Source organism: Chiloscyllium plagiosum, chromosome 29 (genome assembly GCF_004010195.1).
Source record: "Chiloscyllium plagiosum isolate BGI_BamShark_2017 chromosome 29, ASM401019v2, whole genome shotgun sequence".
NCBI classification, from domain to species: Eukaryota; Metazoa; Chordata; class Chondrichthyes; order Orectolobiformes; family Hemiscylliidae; genus Chiloscyllium; species Chiloscyllium plagiosum.
The window spans coordinates 25,491,965-25,508,292 of record NC_057738.1 but is presented as its reverse complement, the minus strand read 5'-3'; the positions used below and the strand labels follow the sequence as shown (position 1 = coordinate 25,508,292).

Here is a 16,328-nt window from a genome sequence, read left to right as displayed (position 1 = left end):
CAGGTAAAGGGATGGCTGGAAAATGGAAAGCCTTCAGAAATGAGATAACGAGAATCCAGAGAAAGTATATTCCTGTTAGGGTGAAAGGAAAGGCTAGTAGGTGTAGGGAATGCTGGAAGACTAAAGAAATTGAGGGTTTGGTTAAGAAAAAGAAGGAAGCATAAGCCAGGTATAGACAGAATAGATCAAGTGAATCATTAGAGTATAAAGGAAGTAGGAATATACTTAAGAGGGAAATCAGGAGGGCAAAAAGGGGACATGAGATAGCTTTGGCAAATAGAATTAAGGAGAATCCAAAGAGTTTTTACAAATACATTAAGGACAAAAGGGTAACTAGGGAGAGAATAGGGACCCTCGAAGATCAACAAAGCGGACTTTGTGTGGAGCCACAGAAAATGGCGGAGATACTCAATGAGTATTTTGCATCAGTATTTACTGTGGAAAAGGATATGGAAGATATAGACTGGAGGGAAATAGATGGTGACATCTTGCAAAATGTCCAGATTACAGGGGAGGAAATGCTGGATGTTCAAAGTTTGTGAGAAGATTTGTAGCTCGGGTGCTCGTTGTTGTGGTTCTGTTCGCCGAGCTGGGAATTTGTGTTGCAGACGTTTCGTCCCCTGTTTAGGTGACATCCTCAGTGCTTGGGAGCCTCCTGTGAAGTGCTTCTGTGATCTTTCCTCCGGCATTTGTAGTGGTTTGAATCTGCCGCTTCCGGTGGTCAGTTCCAGCTGTCCGTTGCAGTGGTCGGTATATTGGGTCAAGGTCGATGTGCTTATTGATTGAATCTGTGGATGAATGCCATGCCTCTAGGAATTCCCTGGCTGTTCTCTGTTTGGCTTGTCCTATAATAGTAGTGCTGGATGTCTTAAAACGCATAAAAGTGGATAACTCCCCAGGACCTGATCAGGTGTACCCTAGAACACTGTGGGAAGCTAGAGAAGTGATTGCTGGGCTCTTGCTGAGATATTTGTATCATTGATAGTCAGAGGTGAGGTGCTGGAAGACTGGAGGTTGGCTAACATGGTGCCACTCTTTAAGAAGGGTAGTAAAGACAAGCCAGGGAACTATAGACCAATGAGCCTGACCTCGGTGCTGGGCATGTTGTTGGAGAGAATCCTGCGAACAGGATTTATATGTATTTGGAAAGGCAAGGCTTGATTAGGGATAGTTAATGTGACTTTGCGAGTGGGAAATCATGTCTCACAAACTTGATTGAGTTTTTTGAACAAGTAACAAAGAGGATTGATGAGGGCAGAGCGGTAGATGTGATCTGTATGGACTTCAGTAACATGTTCGACAAGGTTCCCCATGGGAGACTGATTAGCAAGGTTAGATCTAACGGAATACAGGGAGAATTAGGCATTTGGATACAGAACTGGCTCAAAGATAGAAGACAGAGGGTGGTGGTGGAGGGTTGTTTTTCAGACTGGAGGCCTGTGACCAGTAGAGTGCCAGAAGGATCGGTGCTGGGTCCTCTACTTTTTGTCATTTACATAAATGATTTGGATGTGAGCATAAGAGGTACAGTTAGTAAGCTTGCAGACGACACCAAAATCGGAGGTACAGTGGACAGCGAAGATGGTTACCTCAGAGTACAACAGGATCTTGACCAGATGGGCCAATGGGCAGAGAAGTGGCAGATGGAGTTTAACTCAGGTGCTGCATTTTGGGAAAGCAAATCTTAGCAGGACCTGTTGGAATATTGCATGCAATTCTGGTCTCCTTCCTATCAGAAAGATGTTGTGAAACTTGAAAGGGTTCAGAAAAGACCTACAAGGATATTGCCAGGGTTGGACGATTTGAGCTATAGGGAGATGTTGAACAGGCTGGTGCTGTTTTCCCTGGAGCATCGGAGGCTGAGGGGTGACATTATAGAAGTTTACAAAATTTTGAGGGTCATGGATAGGGTAAGTAGGCAAAGTCTTTTCCCTGGGGTCAGGGAGTCCAGAACTAGAGTGCATAGGTTTAGGGTGAGAGGGGAAAGATATAAAAGAGACCTAAGGGGCAACTTTTTCACACAGAGGGTGGTACGTGTATGGAATGAGCTGCCAGAGGAAGTGGTGGAAGCTGGTACAATTGCAACATGTAAGAGGCATTTGGGTAGGTATAGGAATAGGAAGGGTTTGGAGGAATATGGGCCGGGTGCTGGCAGGGGGGACTAGATTGGGTTGGGATATCTGGTCAGCATGGACGAGTTGGACCGAAGCGTCTGTTTCCATGCTGTACATCTCTATAACTCTATAACTGCCAAAAAAAAGAAGCCTAGAAAACTATGTGATACCATTACAGCTGGGCGTGAAAGTAAGATGTTCATTACAGAAGAAATACTGGAACCATCTCACTGATAAGAATGGCAAAGATCTTGATTACATGAATACCATTAGAAATAACACAACACTCAGAGACAGAGAAATCAAACAGCTTTACTGACAAAAGAATCCTTCATTTAAAATTTATAGTTGATATAATAAGGGACAGATGAAAGCAATATCTGGATATAAAAATGAAATGAAATATCTTCACTGATAATAAAATCCTTCTTTACAGGTTTATTAGTAAAAATGGTTCATTTTCTTATTAGGTATTCACTCTCTTATTCTTTTATTCTTAGAAGAATTTATCGTTAAAAGTTTCAGACTGAAAGAATAAGGCAGAGGTGAAAAGAATGTAAAATGTTTTCTGAATGAAAATTCAACTTCTCACAGGAATCTTCACTGAATATTTAAGGAATGATATAGCATCACATGAAAGTGGGAGGAACCTATGTAAAAGGTTGATACCCACATTTACAACATAGGAGGAGGCCCGCCAGAGAAAATATCTTATTCATTCAGGGCTTTAAAATACAAATCCATTTTAAATGTTGATGGATATATTCCATTCTCAGGTATTCTACTGTTAGCTATTCTTAGATATTCTTGAATAGTAATTAGGGAAATACTGCTTGACAAATGTAATGAAAAGTTTTGAGGATGTAACTAGTAGAGTTGGTAAGGGGGAGTCTGTGGACACGGTTTACTAGGACTTTCAGAAGGCTTTCAATAAGTTCCCACAAATGAGATTGGCATGCAAATTTGAAGCTTATACGATTAGAGAAGTGCTGCAATATGATGGAGTATTAGTTGGCAAACAGGAAGCAAAGAATAGGAATAAAGGGGTCTTGTATCAAGTCGCAGGCAGTGACTAGTGGGGTACCAGAGGGATCAGTGCTTGGACTCCAGCTATTCACAATATATATTTATTATTTATTTGAAGGAAATAAATACAATATCTCAAAGTTTGCAGAAGACACAAAGAAGAGTGAGCTGTGAGGAAGCTCAGAGATACTTCAGTGTGATTTGGACAAGATGAATGAGTAGGCAAATAAATTGTAGATGAAATACAATATAGATAAATGTGAGGTGATCCAGTTTGGTAGCAAAAACTGGCGGGCAGTTTATTATCTGAATAGATTGGGGAAGGGAGAACGTGTAACATGACCTGGGTGCTCTTGTACACCAATTTTCTGAAGGTAAGTGTGCAGGTGCAGCAAGCAGTAAAGAAGGCAAATGCTATGGTGGCGTTCTCAGTGGGAGGATTGGAATCCAAGATCAGGATTTGAGTCCAAGCTACCGACTTGGCTGCAACATATTTTATTTCACGTGTACAAAGAGTAGAGGGTGTAAGTTGGAAGACTGTGCATTTCCGGGTCCACCTCCTGCACCTTCCAAGAAACAGAATTCACCCAATAGTTACAATGAACAAAATCACATAACGTGTCCTCCTTGAAAAAAGTTTTCAGTTACGTACACAATATGATTATCACTTTGAGCGCAATCACAATGACATAAAATACGGACTACTGATCTTTGAATTTTATCAGCTGATTTAATACCTGGGACTTCCACGGACTGAAGCAATTTTTAAAATAAACAACACATTAACTTAAAATAGCTGCAAGGTTCATGTGACGCACACGGCTTGGTCAGGTTTCATGAAATTGACGTGCAGGAGGTCCAAGACAAGCTGAGGTGAAATTAACATTTTCCCCAAAAGGCAATGAAACCCATGGGAGGCATGGAAATGTCCTCATCTCTGATTCGATTTACTATTGAGAATTGTCACTTGTTGGGGATGAGCATCGTCTACAGTGATCAAGCTTGAAAAACATCCAGGAATCAACAAACGAGCTGCAATTTTAAGGAGCTGCTTTTGAGGATATGGAACTAAGGTTATAGAACTGAACACAACTGAGAAATCTTTCTATCATTTTCTCAAGAAGCTGGTTTAGCAGCAATGAAAGGAAAAAAGCATCAGAGACCAGAAAACAATGGTCCAAGAAATTAACTAATCAACTATGGTCTCAGGTTAAAAATCCATGCATCAAGGACTTACAAAACCATATTTCTTTTGTCTTCTTTTGTACTGCACACTGTCTGTATGTGAGTTTGTTTGAGGGTCCAAATACTGCACAAGTGCTTGACTTCGCACCTTTATTACTTTTCCTGGGGTCAGCAGTTTATAAAAGTTTCTACCTTCAATTCAAGAAAATATGGAGATTCGCTCAAAACTTTGTTGAGGTCAATTAAGAAGGCTGAAAAGAGGAACCTGGTTCACCCCTTCTTAGCTGGTCATAATACTGCTAACATCTTGGAATAATGTGCTGGCTGCACCGATGAAGAGAAATCAGAATTAACATTTCAGGCCAAGTGAACCTTCCTCAGACCCAAAATGTTAACTCTGACTTCTCTCCACAGATGCTGCCAAACCTGCTGAGCTTTTCCAGCAATTTCCCTTTTTGTTTCACATTTATGCAGCATGTTTCAAATCCTCAGGACAACTCAAAACACCTTGTCACCGTTGAATTATTTTTGAAACTCAATTAATGAATTATATTAAGCATGGTATTATTACATTAGGCAACCCTTAACATCCAGTAATATGACAGAACCACCAATTATATAAAGGACCAGTTCATCTGTTTCCATAGTCTTAGTGGATCGATGAGTGTTGGTCATGAAGACAAAAGTGGGGCAAGAGAAAATGTTGGTGGATTCTCCTTTTCTTTGATGAGCAATACTTGAGATCTTCCAGATATGCCTGCACAGATAGATCAGATCTCAGTTTTATGAGTTGTTCTAAATATGGTACCTTCGACATTGCATCTCTTTCTCTGTTACAGCACTAGGAATGTCAATTTGGATTATGGGCTGGAGTGTCTGGAACGCAATCATCAAGTCATGGATATCCAGCTGTGTGTGAGAGTGAGTGTGTGAGAGTGAGTGTGTGAGAGTGAGTGTGTGAGAGTGAGTGTGTGAGAGAGTGAGAATGAGTGAGAGAGTGAGTGAGAGTGTGTGAGAGTAAGAGTGAGTGTGGGAACAAGAGGCTGAGTGAGTGAGAATGAGAATGAGTGTTAGTGTGTGTGAGGTAGGGTGAGAGTGGCAGACAGAGAGGACAAGAGAGGGGTCAGACGGAAGAAGAAAGGGATGGGGGGGAGGGGAAAGAGGATGAAAAGAAAGATTTATATCTAAAGATGTAAAAAAGCCAGCAGTGGTAACCTCATATTAGATGAGTAATAACCAAACCTGAAGGAGTCAGTGTATCCCTGCATGATCAATAGATTACATAAACCTGGGTAATAATCTCAGTTTTTCTAAAGAAAAGAGAGAAACAAAAAAGGTGCTTTGAATTTCAAAACATTTGGTTTGCCCCTATTTTAATAACATGTACAAAGACATAAAGGACCTCTACATCAGTGAGCTATCTATAAAACAAACTGGATAAAAAGTTCCAGTAGCAAGTAGCTTGGCACACACAAGGTTATTTTACATTCCTGAGAAAACACTTGCAGTTTTACTAGATTAAAAGATCCACTAGTTCCTTTCAAAATCTTATTTTAAAATATATTTTTACTCTCAACATGAGCAAGTAAAACTTTGGACACAATACAGTATTAATCAACAAGTATAAAACAAGTGGAAGCAGAACTGAGAGATACATCAACATACAGTTCACGTTAGCAAATTGCAGTATAATAATGTTAGATTTAGATCATATACAACACTTGTTTGGATATCACAAAGATAGTGGTAAGAGCCAAAACAAAGTAACCCTGTAGAGCACTTATTAAAGACAATAGTTATCATTGCACCTGAATAAATAGCATCTAAAACTCATCCTGTCAAATCTTGTTATTTACAGCAATAACCAATAACATTTTGCTATGTCATTTTTCAACAAAGGGAGAGAAGGATGAAATTTAAGCACATGAGAAAAGAGAATAACCTGTAAAAGAACAACCTGCATTCAAACGGGTCAGGATAAGAAGAAGCAGATTTCCTTCCTGAAGAAGGGCCTATGCCCAAAACGTCGATTCTCCTGCTCCTTTGATGCTGCCTGACCTGCTGCGCTTTTCCAGCAACACATTTTTAAGCTCTGATCTCCAGCATCTGCAGTCCTCACTTTTTCCTAATATAGGGAATGTCACATTAACAAGCTCCTTCACATATTGTGTCCATCATTCAAAGGTTAAAAAAATCCAGCCCAACATAATGTGCTTCAACACAGGTAGAAGTGAAATGATTTCCGCTATATAGAGCATTTACTAAAACAAAGTCTTGAAAACAATGATATGCAGGCGAACTCAATGTGAATAATTTACACAGTTGGAATTCAGTTATTTCTTGCATAATGGATGAGCAGGAAGGTGAGGAGAGGGGAGGTGGGAATAGAGGAGGTAACTGTTACCTCAAGGAACCTCTAGATGCTTCAGCTCTTGGCTTATTGAGTAGCTCTTTTTGAAGCCAACAATCAACCCTATCAATTGAAGATGTACTTTTCACAAGACACAGGATAATAAGGTGGACAATTTCACAACTGGAATCTCAATGTAACAAGCCACGAAAACAGAATAACTTAGATTGCTAATCTGCTGCACTGTGGTGCTTACATTTTCATGCCATGGGCCTGATATTTAAGTCAAAGTCTATGTTTAAAAGAAACAGATAGACAAAAATCAGTCATCTTTTGGTAAAATGTAAACCTGCAACCATGCAGCTTATATTGGTGAACACATTTGATGACTGGAGGAGTGGAGGGGATTGGTTAAAAAGGACATGGAAATTAGAATCCTCAGAACATTCACCGATCTTTGCCTCTTCCATTGGCACTCAAATCAAAGCTGGTATGTATCCTGCTAATATGATACATTACATTACTGGCAAAAAGCTTTGGTAGCTTTCACTGCTCAAGTTCCAAGTGATATCAAGTACTTTGGTGTGCTGACTGGGGCCTCACTTCAGTAAAATACTGTTGTTTCACCATAAGTCAACATGTGGGAGAGAGAAAGTTGTACCTCTGGGAGTCAAGAATGTGTGTAGACTTAAGGAAAGTTCTAGCACAATCATTCAAAGGAACAATTGCAACTGACCTTTGTTGGTTAGATGCTTTGTTTGCTGATTGGTAGGTGAGAATTGCTACTCCCTGTTACAAATTTCAGTATCAGGAACTCACTAACATTGAAACTTTACAACATTAGTTCTTTTTTTAATTATAGACACTGCTAGCAAGGACAATTAATTGCTTGGAGGGCAGTTAAAAGTCATCCACATTGTTGTGGGTCTGGAGTTACACAAATAAGGATGGCAAATTTCTTTCCTGAAGAGGCATTACTGAACCAGATGATTTAGAAGAAAACAACTAGCAGTAACTACATGGCTACCATTAGGTCAACCTTTTATTCCAGATTATATTGAATTGCAATTTCACCATCTCCCATGTCTCAGAGTATGAGTCTGTGTTCTGGATATCTAGTATAGTGTCAATACTACTATTCCTCCGTCACCCCCTTATCATCAGCTGCATCAATTGAAGTTAAATATATACAGTTGATTGGATGTTTATGTGTATATATAAAGAGACAATTGATGACACTACATGATCAACAAACAAAACTTGCAGATCTGCCAAAATATTCCCTCCTGCATTAAAAAATAACCAGTTTAAGAGATAGTTTTACCTAGACAAACCATGTCAAATTCTAATTACAGTAACAGTCTCTTAACCAAACTTGCAACATTTCAACTTCTGTTGCAATTTAAGGTGTAGGTCTTAATATCATGGAATAAAATTTCACATGTTTGCTCAAGCCTTACAACACATTCCTGTATTTTCCATCATTTCTTATCTTTTTCTCATGCACTTTGACACCAGCAATGTGAACATTTGCTTCTTGGCATCTCTACAGTGTGGAAGCAGGCCATTTGGCCCATCGAATCAACACCGACACTCCAAACAGCATCTCACCCAGATGCGCCCCATCCCCATAACCCTGCATTTCCCATGACTAATCCACTGAACATGAATACCCTTGCACTGTGGGAGGAAACCAGAGCATCTGGAGGAAACGCACATAGACACGGGCCAATGTACAAACTCCATATGGACAGTCACCTGAGGGTGGAATCAAACCTGGGCCCCAGCACTGAGGCAGCAGTGTTAACCACTGAACCACTATGCCACCCTATTTCTCAATGGAGGATGTCAGATTTTCAAATATTTGCCCAAAACTAATGTTGCCTGCACTGTCATCACTATTCTTTAATATTTGACCTCCAATTTGCAGGAAGCCCACCGGTGGGTCTACTTTTGCATCTCATGTGTTTTACAGCACCTGACGACAGATGACTTTTGCATATGTATTTGTCTTTCTTTTACGTTAAAAAAAGCAAACCCCGAAATCTAAAAAGTTGCAAGAAGCCTGCAGCATAAAACATTTACAAATAAATTGTATGAGAAAGAAAACTAATAAAATGATAATTTCCCAATATAACTTAACATGGCAACCTTTCTGTCTTGACATGGTTGTGGTAAAATTTCCTCTTCCCTTTTCCATGTGTGTTTTACAGAATTCACTCTATACCATGTATTTTAGTGGAGATGTATTAATTTTCCCCTCTACTGTCCAGGATTGGCATTAATTATAAAGTTTGGTTTTGTGCCTGTATATGAAATGCAAATTCTGGAGGCGTGCGACATGGCCAGAAGATGCTCAGCTCTCTAATTAAAGGCTTTATGCAATTGCTGGTGAAGCAAGGGACTGCAATGCTTAAAACTGTGTTTCTTCTTGTTCCAAAGAATGAGGAGGAATGTGACAAGAGACTGGGAGAGATCCGAGTTTCTGGAGAACTGGATAACGCAAAGGCTTGGGCCGGTGAAACGATCGCCGATTCTGCACTCGCTTGGCTGCTGCAGAGTGCATCTTACTGTCCTTAATTATCAGTGGCTTCTGCTCTTGTAGTGCAGGGTCTTTTGAACAGTTGTCCTCCAGCTCATCATTCAGTGTTTCAGCACATTGTACTTTCACATCGAGCGCTTCTCTGTCAAGCTGAGTAGGATGGTCTTCTTCATTAAGCTTTGCTTCTTCAGTTTTGTCAACTGTTGCTTTCAAAACTATTTCAGTGGAGCTCTCCTCTTGTGCTGCTACATGCTCTGAAACAGTGGACACTTGGGATTCTACATTTTCTAGTGAGGTGTAGCTCTGCATCCAGGTTTTCTGGAGGTAAGATGGGAAGATCCTCGAGGGTTTCTCAGAGCTAGGATCTTCTTGGCTTACGTGGTCATCTTTCCTGGAAATTGGTTTCTCATCCAACGTGGTAGGGCTAGGCAATGGAGGGGGACTTGGGATTGATTTAGAGTTACCTATGTAATAAAAAAAGTATGTCAGTGTATAAGCACAAGACATAATATATACCTGTGCAAAACTTGAGAAAATCACATTACTGTATTTAAGAAGTTGTCACCTGGACATGAATGACAATACACTTAATAAGGAACTACCTCAGCAACATAGAAAATGGTTGCTTTGAAAGACTCTTTTATGGTCTAGCTCTATAAGAAAGTTTAATAAAAACAAAATATCTGAAAGTACAATTCTGTATTATTCATTTGAATCTGAAACTAACAGTTATTAATGCCTGATGATATTCCATTTATGAACAAGAAGTGGTAAATAATAAATTAACTCAATAAGCTTTCAAATGTATATGCTATCAGGTAATGATCTGAGAGAAAAGCTTTTAACTCGAGACTCAGGAATTCTTCATGTCTCTAAAAAAATATACAATATTCTCAAGATAGAATTGCATTAAATGTGAAAAGACAGTAGCGTGAACTTGAAATCCAGCACACACCTTCTAAAATTATTACTTTCTAAGAAAATATTAAATTATTGGAGGAAAGGCACCTAAAGTAATCTTCTGGTGAAGTGAAAACCATAGTGGCAGAGGACCTCAGGCTGTCTCTCATTACAGAGAGAAAGAGAGAGAGAGAGAGAAACTGGTGATCAATTTAACTTGAGGGTCACCACACCTCAGGCAAGGCGGGAGACAAGGTCTACACAGAGACCTCAGACAGTGTAAGAATGGAACCCATGCTATCTGCATCACTCCGAATTGCAAAATAGTTGTGGATCCAATTGAGCTAACTGACAGACAGCAACAAAATAAAAACTTTGCTCTGAGCTTTTAATTCACTTTACTGTCAATGCTGTCTGAGATCAGTTTAACGGAACAGCAATGTGTACCACCTGCAGGTGTAAAAAGATCATAGAATTACTACAGTGTGGAAACAGGCCCTTCGGCCCAACAAGTCGGCACGGTGGCACAGTGGTTAGCACTGCTGCCTCACAGCGCTGGAGACCCAGGTTCAATTCCCGCCTCAGGTGACTGACTGTGTGGAGTTTGCACGTTCTCCCAGTGTCTGCGTGGGTTTCCTCCGGGTGCTCCGGTTTCCTCCCACCATCCAAAGATGTGCAGGTCAGGTGAATTGGCCATGCTAAATTGCCCGTAGTGTTAGGTAAGGGGTAAATGTAGGGGTATGGGTGGGTTGCACTTCGGCGGGGCGGTGTGGACTTGTTGGGCCGAAGGGCCTGTTTCCACACTGTAATCTAATCTAATCTAATCTAATCTAAAAAAGTCCACAACGACCCTCCGAAGAGTATTCCATCAAGACCCATTCCCCTACTCTACTACTCTACATGTCCCCATGCCTTCCTTGAAGAAGCTCTCTTCCCCTGCTGGACAAACGTTCCTCATTCCTGAAGAAGGGTTTATGCCCGAAACGTCGATTCTCCTGTTCCCTGGATGCTGCCTGACCTGCTGCGCTTTTCCAGCAACACATTTTCAGCCCTGACTAACGTACACATCCCTGAACACTATGGGCAATTTAGCATGGCCAATTACCTAACCTGCACATCTTTGGATTGTTGGGGGAAGCCAGAGCATCCGGACGAAGCCCATGCAGACTATGGAACAATGTGCAAACTCCACACAGACAGTCACCCAAGGCTGGAATTGCATCCTGGTCCCTGTTGCTGTGAGGCAGCAGTGTTAACCACTGAGCCATTGTGCTGCCCGTAACTGTAGTACTAAATCATATTTAACAAACCATTTATAAAAATGGAAATAAAAGGAGCTTCATTATGTGTGTTGAATAAGGTATTGAAACATATTTGACAATCATTTTATTTAGTTCTGAGACCTTTGACTGCACTATTGTTCTTTGGCTTTCCTCCTTATCAGCAATGTTCAGTTCACACCAGGGGTAAATAGTAAGAAAGACAACAAACAGAAGGGAAACTGTTCATTAGTGAGAACTAAATGATAACAAAAGATCAATAGAGAAAACAAATCAGTTAATAAGAATTTCAGTGAATGGAAACAAGGGTTAATGAACAGGCAACTTAATCTACAATGTTCAACAATAGAGCACAGAAATTCAAGATAGCAGAGTTAGTGATGTGAGAAAAGAGAAAGATGCAATTCCCACAATCCAAAGAATGTGGATGGATATCAAAGTCATATGTAAACAGCCTAAGTTTCAATATCTTCATAGTCTATACACTCAAGATGAAATATAAATGAGCCAAATTACTTATTTGTTCTATTGAACCTCATCAAGTCGTGCTGGTTGCCTTTCAATTTTCCAATACTTAAACCTGGTGTATGAGAATTTAAGTTAGTTTATGAATATCAGTACTAGGCAAAAGATGGGTTTTCAAGTCAATTTCAGGTAGTCAGTGTCAGCATTGCATATTCCACTACCAGATATTGAATGCACCAGCTGCAGCGTAAGACTCCTTCAAATGCATTCTAATAATTTTACCATTATTCCAATCACTGTGGCATCCATTCACACCATTGCAATACTTCTATTCCTTGAAGCCATTCCTCATACTTCTGTAATGGAGTCACATCTAAATTATATATAAATATTGTTCTGACTTTAACAGAAATCAAACTAAGACTGCCTGAACGCAGCTCCTAAAAATGATCACTGAAGTCAAAACAGTAACTTTGCTTTCTCCCCACAGGTGCTGCCATGGGGTTGAGTTTTTCCAGAAATTTCTGTTTTTGTTCCTAAAATTTGATTATCATTAGCTAGGGAACCGGCCTTTGCTTATATTGTCATGAGCAGGATGCAACTCAATGTTCTGACTCAACAGCACATTGAGGACTATCTGTGATGTGTGAATCATTTGTGCTATTGTTTGGCAAGAGAATGAGAAAATGCAAAAAAATTTGCAAATTATAGACCTGCACAAAAATTTACAAGATGTCCTTTGTATTCTATTAATCACTGCCTAAATTAATTTGAAACCCATTCAAAAACAACCACAAACTGTTGACAGAAATTCTGAAAGAGAAAGAGAAATGGGAAAAGTGAAAGAGGGAAAATAGCATGTTATATTTAACACAGACGGAAAGCTGATATGAGGTTGCTTTTGAGAACCTGTTCAGTAGTTTCAGGAGCGATGGCAACATTAAACTAAATGATGAGAATTACTAAAAATAAATGATTTATAACTTGAGTACCATCAATACAAATACAACAACCTTGCATTAAAATTGTTTTTTCTAATGTTGCTACCCTTTGCATCATAAAAATGTTTTTCTGCTTTCTGAATGATATACCTTCCATTTGATATCTATCTTTTTTTAGAACAATCACCAACAATATTTCTACCAATTTTATCCCATTCTTCAGAACATTAAACAATGGTCAAATCACTTCTCTGGTAAAAAGGATATTATTATTTCCACTGTTTCTTCAAATATACATTTTATCATAACAGTATGCATCTGAGTAAATATATTTTTGTTATCTCAACTTACTACTTATCATGGGAACGTCAGCCTAGCACACAATAATTCAATTTGTAATATCATATTTATATAATTATTCACTTACATCTCCAAGCATTCACTGGTTTGAAGGGCCTTTCCTGTACTGTATGATTGTACGACTCTATAGTTCTATGAAATCCACTTTTACATTCTATACTTCTCACCATGTAACCCATTAGTTTTATCCACAGGTGATGCTGCTATCAAAGTCTTGTCAAGTTGAACCTAAATTTTCCTGCCTGTCAAAATCACCCAACCTTTCTGCAAGGTTCTATTTTAAAATCAAACCATAGCACTTCATATCCACTGACATTGAACTGCAAATTCTTTTTCTTTTAACCCATTCCACCACTTTATTAATAGCCGCTTGCAGTTTGCAACAAACTCAGAATTATTTATTCATTTAGTAGCATTGCACTTGAGTATTCTTGAAAAGAGGCACATTTTATTGAAGCTTTTCATCTTGCAAGCCCCAAAAAATAACAAAGTTAAGGGAAAAGCATATTTGTAATACATAAAAGGAGAATGCTCTTTGGTTGGCAAGTGAACTGTGACAGGTGAATGCATTGCCATAGGGAATGCACAAGTTAGAGTATAACTTATGGTTAACTGCCAAGCTTCAATTAAATTTGGAACCAGGTCGGTTGACTCTGGCTGGACATGGCGTTGACATGAGAAATGAATCAGAGAATGTCACCTATTTTCTTGAGTTGAAACAGGCAAAGTATATGTACATGTACTTTATGTCTGCAAAACAAAACTGTATTTACCAACATAGGTAGCTTCCAGTTACACTGGTGACCATGCTGTAAGTCCAACTGACAATCTAAAATGAGATGTCAATGTAATTCATCACACACGTTGGGCTATGGTGTCTAATCACAGAATCACAACTAATGTTGGAAACTGTGTTGGATGTTTAGAAAGCACGAGCTGGTTAGATATGATCAGTACCTTGCCTATTGTAAACAGCCAAAGGGATATGCCATTTAATAGAATCCATCAATCTTTGGGAGGTAGGCAACATACTTGCACTAAAATTCATATAGCACGTTAATAATTCTGTATTAGGAAGAATGTCTTTTTGGCCTGACTGCTACAGCCTGTTAGTAGCAAACATCATTCCTGTTCCTATAGCAAAGTAGCAGCATGAAATACATAGTTTCACCTGTTTTTCAAACTTTGAGATATCAAGCTCCCCCAGCATAATCTGAGATTGACTGGATACTGTTTAGGATTAAAACGTGATGGCCTTACCATTATCCCACAGGGTGGCTTTGATACATGGTATTTCAACATCAAGCTTCTGGGATTCCAAGTGACCTACCTGATTTCCACATACAACCCAAATGCCTGGCAATGTTGTGAGGACTCAAGGCTGACATGGACATACATATCTGTAAGCCCAACAAAGGGACAAGAGTAGGCATGCTTAAAAAGTCTGACTATCAACAAAATGCATGCAATTCTTAATAACAAATCCAAATCAGTACCTATCAGACTTATTGTTAAACATGACCAGAAAGTAGGACTCACTGCATCTGTGTAATTATGGGTTGCATAAGGTATTAAAATGATGTCCATTTAGACACTCATATCGAAGACTGGTTCTGCAAAACATAAATGACCAAATCATTGATAATATTACCAATTTTCCCACATCCACCGTGAAGGATTCTTTCATATTTGTGAAGACCATACAGGTCTTGCATATTGATAGTGTCCATATTCTCACTTGACATTGCTAGCTTATTCAACTGTTGATGGAACCTATAAATATGTGCTCTGCAGCATTATATCATGATGATCTAGACTCACCACATTGCCTGAAACTGTAATAATTGAACATATGAACTCAGCAACTTCTAAGTCTACCTTCACTGATGAATGTAAGTGTTGGGATACCTACAGTTCCGTGTACTATAAGGTTAGCGTTATCAGTAAGTCTTAAATAGGGCAAGAGTCATTTGTTCACCATGTATGCTTGATGTTGAAATAAGGTGCACCAAAGTCACTCAGCTGGATAATGGCTAAGCTGGTAGGATGACTTACTGTGATATCATGAATAGTCCAAAGGGTCTCATTTTGGTCCTACAAAACAACAGGCCTACCTCAGATTATCCCAAAATTAATGTGGTGCCACTATTTAAGAAAGGTGGTAAGGACAAGCCAGGGAACAATAGACCAGTGAGCTTGATGTCAGTGGTGGACAAGTTGTTGGAGAGAATCCTGAGGATCAGGATGTACATGTATTTGGAAAGGCAAGGATTGATTAGGGATAGTCAACATGTCTTTGTGAGAGGTTAGGTTGGGATATCTGGTCAGCATGGACAGGTTGGACCGAAAGATCTGTTTCCGTGCCGTACATCTCTATGACTCTGAGTATTACAAACGTTTGAGCAAACATCAGCAAGCTGTTTTATGTTGTTACAATGGAGGAGAAACCCAAGTTGGTTCCACTACTACCAGAATGCTGCTGCTAAATGAAGGAGATGTTCTGACTATCACACAAATGTGTATGGTGCTATGTGAATTTCAATGTCAGGTATGTAGGTTTTCCATCCTAAAAGCATATCCTTTTGGTTCTAATCCAATGAAGGGCCACTGGGCCCAAAATGTTGCTTCTGCTTTCTCTATACAGATGCTGCAAGGCCTGCTGAGTTTTTCTAGCAATTTCTGGGCTTTTTCCATCCCTCTGGTTGTTTATAGCAGGCCAAGTGCAGACCATACCCTATCTCATGCTTGGATAATCTGGCTCAAAGGTAGAAGACAGAGGGTGGTGGTGGAGGGTTGTTTTTCAGACTGGAGGCCTGTGACCAGTGGAGTGCCACAAGGATCGGTACTGGACCCTCTGCTTTTTGTCATTTACATAAATGATTTGGATGCGAGCATAAGAGGTACAGTTATTAAGTTTGCAGATGACACAAAAATTGGAGGTGTAATGGACAGTGAAGAGGGTTACCTCAGATTACAACAGGATCTGGACCAGATGGGCCAATGGGCTGAGAAGTGGCAGACGGAGTTTAATTCAGATAAATGTGAGGTGCTGCATTTTGGGAAAGCAAATCTTAGCAGGACTTATACACTTAATGGTAAGGTCCTAGGGAGTGTTGCTGAACAAAGAGAACTTGGAGTGCAGGTTCATAGCTCCTTGAAAGTGGA

General features: G+C 39.6%; 1 protein-coding gene across 1 annotated transcript in view; it reads right to left on the bottom strand.

The window, feature by feature from the left end:
- Positions 1-8,445: 8,445 nt before the first annotated feature.
- Positions 8,446-16,328, bottom strand: part of LOC122564453 (sodium/hydrogen exchanger 3-like) — a 127,182-nt gene continuing 119,299 nt past the window's right edge. The window contains exon 17 of the mRNA XM_043719351.1: positions 8,446-9,681. Coding sequence (XP_043575286.1) covers positions 9,089-9,681 — 593 coding nt within the window. The 3' untranslated portion in view covers positions 8,446-9,088. The remainder of the gene's footprint in view (positions 9,682-16,328) is intronic.